General features: G+C 43.3%; 1 protein-coding gene across 4 annotated transcripts in view; it reads left to right on the forward strand.

Annotated features, from left to right (window-relative positions):
• The window catches only part of LOC106575618 (histone deacetylase 4), a 77,181-nt gene extending 70,186 nt beyond the window's left edge, over positions 1-6,995 (forward strand). For 3 of the 4 annotated variants that reach the window (XM_045699149.2, XM_082963570.1, XM_082963569.1), the window contains 4 exons: positions 1,033-1,166; positions 1,347-1,431; positions 2,796-2,928; positions 3,015-6,995. In XM_045699149.2, the coding sequence (XP_045555105.2) occupies positions 1,033-1,166; positions 1,347-1,431; positions 2,796-2,928; positions 3,015-3,057 (395 nt within the window). In that variant the 3' untranslated portion in view covers positions 3,058-6,995. The remainder of the gene's footprint in view (positions 1-1,032; positions 1,167-1,346; positions 1,432-2,795; positions 2,929-3,014) is intronic. The other variant, XM_082963568.1, reaches the window with a different exon arrangement.
• Positions 6,996-7,852: the final 857 nt, after the last annotated feature.

Genomic DNA, 7,852 nt, shown 5'->3' on the forward strand with positions numbered 1-7,852 from the left:
AGGGAGGTGACCAAGAACCCAATGGTCACTCTGACAGAGCTCCAGAGTTCCTCTGTGGAGATGGTTGCCCTTCTGGAAGGTTCTCCCATCTCTGCAGCACTCCACCAATTAGGCCTTTATGGTAGAGAGGCCAGACAGAAGCCACTCCTCAGTAAAAGGCACATGACAGCCCTCTTGGAGTTTGCCAAACAGCACCTAAAAACTCTGACCATAAGAAACAAGGTTCTCTGGTCTGATTTAAACCAAGATTGAACTCTTTAGCCTGAATGCCAAGCATCACGTCTGGAGGAAACCTGGCACTATCCCTACGGTGAAGCATGGTGGTGGCAGCATCATGCTGTGGGGATGTTTTTCAGTGGCAGGGACTACGAGACTAGTCAGGATCGAGGGAAAGATGAACAGAGCAAAGTACAGAGAGATCCTTAATGAAAACCTGCTCCAGAGTGCTCAGGACCTCAGACTGGGGCAAAGGTTCACCTTCCAACAGGACAACGACCTTAAGCACACAGCCAAGACAACATAGGGGTAGCTTTGGGACTGAATGTCCTTGAGTATCCCAGCCAGAGCCAGGACTTGAACCTGAACGAACATCTCTGGAGAGACCTGAAAATAGCTGTGCAGCGACGCTCCCCATCCAACCCGACAGAGCTTGAGAGAATCTGCAGAGACAAATGGGAGAAACTCCTCAAATACAGTTGTGCCAAGCTTGTAGCGTCATCCCCAAGAAGACTCTATGCTGAAGGTGCTTCAACAAAGTACTGAGTAAAGGGTCTGAATACTTATGTAAATGTGATATTTCAGTTTTTTATTTGTAATACATTAGCAAAATTTCCAAAAACCTGTTTTTTCTTTGTCATTATGGGGCATTGTGTGTAGATTGATGAGGAAAAACATTTATTTAATACATTTTAGGATAAGGCTGTAACGTAACAAAATGTGGAAAAAGTCAAGGGGTCTGAATACTTTCCGAATGCACTGTATTGATGATCCCTCTCTCTTCCCCTCCCTTCACACACACACCCTCCCCTGCAGGTTTTGGGTACCTGACGCGTCAGCTGATGACCCTGGCGGAGGGTCGCGTGGTGCTGGCATTGGAGGGAGGTCACGACCTCATGGCCATCTGTGACGCCTCCGAGGCCTGCGTCTCCGCTTTGCTTGGCAACCAGGTGAGGGAGGGAGGGGACAGGAATCAGGAAGGGTAATGATCAGACTAGATCATTTATAGAGGTCTGGTGAAGAACTGAAAAGGAGAGGGAATGGATGAATGGTGAAGGTGGAATGGTCTGTGTCCAGTTATCAGAGTTATCAGATACACACTGTCAAACTGTGCTATGTGTTGTCCACAGCTGGATCCTCTCCCTCAGGTGCTTCTGGAGCAGAGACCCAACCAGAATGCTGTGTCTTCCATAGAGAAGGTTATAGAAACACACAGTGAGTACCAAGCACAGTTTCCTATCTGAGATTGAAGAGGCAGGAAGTTCTCCCTCAACTTACTCCTGTCTTAAAGGTTGAGTAAGTTAGATTTTTTTGGTCCACAAATTTACCCATATTTCTATTATATGTACTGTAAATAGTTTATGATTAGTAAATGCCGTAATTTAATTATTTTGTTAGATACTGCTCCTTATTAGCTGAAATCAATTTTTCGCTATCGCGCTAGCTGTTCAGGCCAAACCTAGCATTGAATCATGGGAATTTTGTTGCGCTATGCAGACATTCTCTTTCTTCCGAGGCACGTGTTGCTAGGCAACCCCCCGGATTTTCCCGGGCAGGCCTGCCCCTTCCTGGGCCTGGGCTATAGCCAGTGTGAGAAATGTTTGTGCTCTGAAACTAAATAAATACTACACTCTGACCCACAAAACATGATAGTGCTAGACAAATCAAGGAAATATGATAGTGTTAGACAAATCAAGGAAACATGATAGTGCTAGACAAATCAAGGAAACATGATAGTGTTAGACAAATCAAGGAAACATGATAGTGTTAGACAAATCAAGGAAACATGATAGTGTTAGACAAATCAAGGAAACATGATAGTGTTAGACAAATCAAGGAAACATGATAGTGTTAGACAAATCAAGGAAACATGATTGTGCTCAACAAATCAAGGAAACATGATAGTGTTAGACAAATCAAGGAAACATGATAGTGTTAGACAAATCAAGGAAACATGATAGTGTTAGACAAATCAAGGAAACATGATAGTGTTAGACAAATCAAGGAAACATGATAGTGTTAGACAAATCAAGGAAACATGATAGTGCTAGACAAATCAAGGAAACATGATAGTGCTAAACAAATCAAGGAAACATGATTGTGCTCGACAAATCAAGGAAACATGATAGTGTTAGACAAATCAAGGAAACATGATAGTGTTAGACAAATCAAGGAAACATGATAGTGTTAGACAAATCAAGGAAACATGATAGTGCTAGACAACTCAAGGAAACATGATAGTGCTAGACAAATCAAGGAAACATGATAGTGCTAGACAACTCAAGGAAACATGATAGTGCTAGACAACTCAAGGAAACATGATAGTGTTAGACAAATCAAGGAAACATGATAGTGCTCGACAAATCAAGGAATGTGAACTTCAAAGTGTGATGTAGTTTTATTGGGATTTGCAGCTGTTGTTGGTAAGTAATGAATCTGCTAGCTTCTGAAGTTAACTTACTGGTCCTTTAACATTGTTCTCTCTCTATCCTCCCTCCCTCCCTCTCCCCTCTCTCTCGCTCCCTCCCCTCGCTCCCTTGCTCCCTCCCTCCCTCTCTCTCCCCTCCCTCTTTCTCCAGGTAAGTACTGGCGCTCCATGCAGCGTGACTCCCCCAGGCTGGGCCTGTCTGTGCTGGAGGCTCAGAGAGGAGACTCGGAGGAGGCTGAGACCGTCAGCGCCATGGCCTCTCTCTCCGTGGCCAACAAACAGAGGTAGGTCACCATAGCTACTACCATCCAGGTCTATTGAGATGCACCCGTTTTGCTGACGCACCTTTCTCTCCTCTTGTTCCCCTTAGCAGGTCGGAGGAGGAACCCATGGAGGAGGAAGCACCATTATAGGGGGGGAAGCATAAGGGCGTCGCACCGTGACTGTCGGCCTCTGAAGCTCGGAATACTACCTTCTGGACAGTCTCAACTGTCCCTTTCATTTAGTCCCTCCGCGCCGTGCCTATCACCTTGATTGGCAGCTCCTCTGCCAATGAGGGAGAGGGATGGGCTTCAGAGTAGGGAGTCAATGGGGGTACGATATGAAGGACGGAAGTGACAAAGCGCTGCAGCCAGGCAGCTCAGCGTGGTCAGCTCACCGTGACTCTAAAGAGACGTTTGTTTCTGCCAGTCAGACTGAGGCAACCCCAGAAGACGCCCCCATAAGACACCCTAGCACCCGAGGCAGGGCGTGGGTACTCAGAGTGGAGGAGGAGAAGGGAAAGATCTGGTGTTTTACAGAGCTCCCCCGTGGCCAAATATGGAGACAGAGGACAGGACAAGTCTGGCTGTCACACCCAGCTTGGACATTTATTTTCTCTCCTGCTTTTGTCCTCCTAAATGGAGGACATGCTACTGATGGAGATGGTGGCTACTGATGAGAGATGGCGGACAAAAAAGCCCCTAGGAGAATTGTCGGGCTGTCATTGGCTGAGGACAGTAGACTTGACTGTGGTTGGCCGTTGAGCAAGCGGCCTTTGCCGTTATTGGATGATGAGGCTATTGGATCTTTGCCTTATTGATGCAGCTGGTAGTTCTGTGATGGAGGGTCCACCAATGAGAGAGTGCCTTTGTGAAGCTCTGATGGATTTCAGGATTGAGTCAGAAATGAAGATTGCCTTAAATGATGTTCCTGACCAGGGGAGAGAGAGAAATACATTTTCCCTGTTTGAAAGAGGACAGGATGGTGGAAAAACTGATCTTTCAGCATGTTTACCAGGATTGTGACGTAGACGCCGTTTGTCTCTCACAGCCTCTTTTAGGGGTTATTCAACTTTTGGATTGATATATTTTCCTGTAAAAATGCTTCAAAAAGGTAGTTGCAAGCAAACATTTGAAACGTTCAACTTCCAGTTGATTCGTAAAGCACTGTTGAAGGTTAGCCTTATGTAGCTTCCCTTTATCACATAACGAATCGCTAACGATAACAAAAGCATGTCTCACCAGAAAGACCTGTCGGTTGCGAGGTTAAAGGTTATCCAAAAAGAAGTAGTCAAGCAAAAGAAAAAAGCCAAAGCATGAGTTTGCATCCAGCTCTTTCGTACCACTAGTAACAGCAGGCACACACAGTACTGCTACTGGCTTTCTCAAACAAGGCTTTTGATTCCAAGCACACTGTTCTGGAGGTAACGGATCAAACATGTATATCTCAACCTTTAGTTAAATAATTATTCAATTCCAATGTATTGTTTGGCAACTACCTTAGTTAATAGTTCCTATAAACATCTTGTCATGTATATTGAATTGAACATATTGTAAAGCCAAGTGTTAATTTGCCATCTTTGAAACTATCATTTCCACATCAAGCTAGTCAATCGACTATACCATCATCAACTTTTTCTTAATCAATGATCTCAAGTGTGTGACAATTCTATTTTTGGCATGTATGAAAATCTCTAATTTTTAACATACTTTTTATATTTGTGTGTTTGTCATTTTGTGTTGTTACTCTGTACAGTTGATGTGCCACTTGCTCTTAGTGTCCTCATCATGCATTGGGATGGAGATCAGCCTTTCTACTTTATACCATGATTCCAGCAATTGTCTATTTACTTACAGAATGATCCTGTTTACAGAGAAGTTGTACATGGGGAAACCTAGAAATATATTATATACGTAGCCTACATGAGAGCTATGACGTTGTGAAAGAGACTAGCTATGGCAAAGATGGTATCACTCCAGTAAATAACTCTAAAAACCTTATTTGGGGGGGGTTGAGGTTGACTGCACTGTTTTAAGCTGGCCCTGGTTGGAGCAGGCCCTGCACTCAGCAGCACTGTTTTAAGCTGGCCCTGGTTGGAGCAGGCCCTGCACTCAGCAGCACTGTTTTAAGCTGGCCCTGGTTGGAACAGGCCCTGCACTCAGCAGCACTGTTTTAAGCTGGCCCTGGTTGGAACAGGCCCTGCACTCAGCAGCACTGTTTTAAGCTGGCCCTGGTTGGAACAGGCCCTGCACTCAGCAGCACTGTTTTAAGCTGGCCCTGGTTGGAACAGGCCCTGCACTCAGCAGCACTGTTTTAAGCTGGCCCTGGTTGGAACAGGCCCTGCACTCAGCAGCACTGTTTTAAGCTGGCCCTGGTTGGAACAGGCCCTGCACTCAGCAGCACTGTATTTGGTCTCTCTTCCACACATCACTCTGAACACAGAAAGGGGAACACACTGATTTGTTTTTGTACTGTATTGTTCCTGGCTACACTGTAGCTAGCTAGACTCTCAAGAAAAGCATGGGGCATTTTAAAGACACTTAGCTTTCGCGTTTTACTTCATTGGGACCAACCAAAATGACATACCGAGGTTACTTTTGACACCATAACACACTGTTGTTGATTGATAGCATGGTTACTGCTGTGCTGCCATGGTCACTGCTGTGCTGCCATAGTTACTGTACATTAGCATACCTCAACTTCAGAAAATGTTGTGACATCACTTCTTCCTGTTGTCGCTACATTAGTGGGGTTGTTAAGAAACGAGAGTCATGATATTAGTGGGTAGGCATGGTCTCATTGTAGTTCAAACTATTCTCATCCCTAGTATATAACTCCTTTTACTTTTCAATAATGTTCTTACACTAATTTTGGTAGTATCATGTTTCCTTTTCAAGATTTAGTAAACGTTGTATTTATTTTTGCTTTGCTTTGTGTTTGCTCTCAGACTCACCATTCCTATGAATTGTTTCAGAGCCCCAGGGTTTGGTATGTTCCTTTAAAAAACATTTCTTTAACGTTTCTGCTTTTTTTCTTTCACGGCCTCTAATTCTCTGCATGGTTTGTCTGTCCGCATGCCTGTCTGGCTGTACGTCTGTGTAACACTGTATTTGCACAGTAGAAGAAAACTGGAGGACTAAATCCCATCCCAGAAAACCCAGCGTGAATGTCTCTTCTTCTTTGGTGTACTAAGGATACAAAGGACTTAACTTGTCAAAATGAATTCCACATTAGATTAAAAAAAAATTCAATGCTCAGTTTTTGTAGGGAAATTACCCAGCACTTAAACAAGATAATGGACAATAGACTTGACTGTGTTTAGAGTAAGAGAAATATGGATTAGCTAGGCTAATCTCCGAGTGTATTTATGCTGGCTTCACATGCTCATGGGAAGTGGGACAATTAAGTCCGACATGATTGTGTTTAAGTGCTTTTGAAGTCGGAAAAGTTCTTCAACCAATAGGATTTTAGCTAGCTTATCAAAGTTGCTAATAATAATGTTAGCTAACTTGCTTAACATTGACAATATGGTCAAACTAGCTACGTTCTCCATATTGATGAGGTCGTAGTTGTCAAACTGATTTGTTATTTTTTGGTTGAAAAGGTTAAAGGTCAGTGGTGAAACATCACAGCTCGCCAACTCGGGCGACAACATTTTCTCAGTTTCCCACTTGAAATTCCAACTTGGGAGGGTCGCTCAAGTGAAATTTCTCAGTTGGAAATAGGAACTTCCGATACCACACGAATGTGGCATTACACCCATCTAGACTGCTTGTCTCTCCCTAAGAGTGTTTCTAGAGTGTTGGGGACAGACACACAAAGTAGACAATGGCTAAAACGTCAGACCTTTAAAACACTCCATATGTGGTTGATTGGAAGGGAATTTTCTGCAGACTCTTATCCACTTAAGCCAGTTGTATTTAAAACCACTGTGGTTAAAAAGAGCTATTCTCGGTTTACATATGTAAATGAAAAAGTTATTTTTGTTTTCTTTCCATTCCATTGTTACAAATGATATCTTGTTGGGACCTATATGCTTTTGACATTTTGTCTCAGACATAAACTCTAAAATATATTTCTGAAAAATGAAGTTGTCTTGTGTGTTAATTGTGATGCTATATTTATGAATCCAAAAATGTATAGTTACCAGACCTATGTCAAGTCAATATGTTCTTGAGTATCAAAGGCCCTGTCCAGAAACCACAACCGTCCTAGGCACTGGTGTAGATCTGGGCCAGTATTCATAAAGCGTCTCAGAGTAGAGAGTCCTGATCTAAGATCAGTTTGGCCTTTTTGATGATGAATTAATAAGATTACTGGACAGAAGATCAGCACCCCTGCTCTGAGACCTTTGATCCGTACGACCACTGAAATTATTAGAGACCCCGAGAGAGTTTGGGGAGAGAGTCTCTTTGTTTGCTACTCGCTGGGTGAACCATGTACCTGCAGGGTGGTCGTAACAGCAGCGTGACACATTGTAGTGTAACTTCCCCTGGAGTTTCACTAGATGTCAGCGGAGACGTAAAGTAAGATGTCTGTGTTGGAGAAACACATCTGAGGAAGAGAACAATATGAGACCGTTAGTTTGTTAGCCGCCCAGATATCTGTTCGGCTTCAACTCAGTTATTCATCACAAAATGCATCAAAGCCATACATTACCAGGTGTATTTCAACAGTATCGCCATAGGAACTACAACCAGTTATCACAATGTTAGGAGAAAATAATCTAGTGTCTTTCACCTAATGTGAAACACTAATAATACTGGTGTTAAGTTCTCAACACTGATTAAACCAGACTTAATACTATGCAGGCTAACCAGGCGTTAACCAGGCTAGTTAATGACTAATATGTAAGGGAAATGTGAGGACAGCTCTGGTAGATACTGAACACCTAAAAGGCCTACAAAGGTAATGCTAGAAGATGGAGGCCAATGCTCTATAATAATT

The sequence above is a fragment of the Salmo salar genome, chromosome 17, assembly GCF_965601325.2.
Source record: "Salmo salar chromosome 17, fSalSal1, whole genome shotgun sequence".
In the NCBI taxonomy this organism is placed as follows: domain Eukaryota; kingdom Metazoa; phylum Chordata; class Actinopteri; order Salmoniformes; family Salmonidae; genus Salmo; species Salmo salar.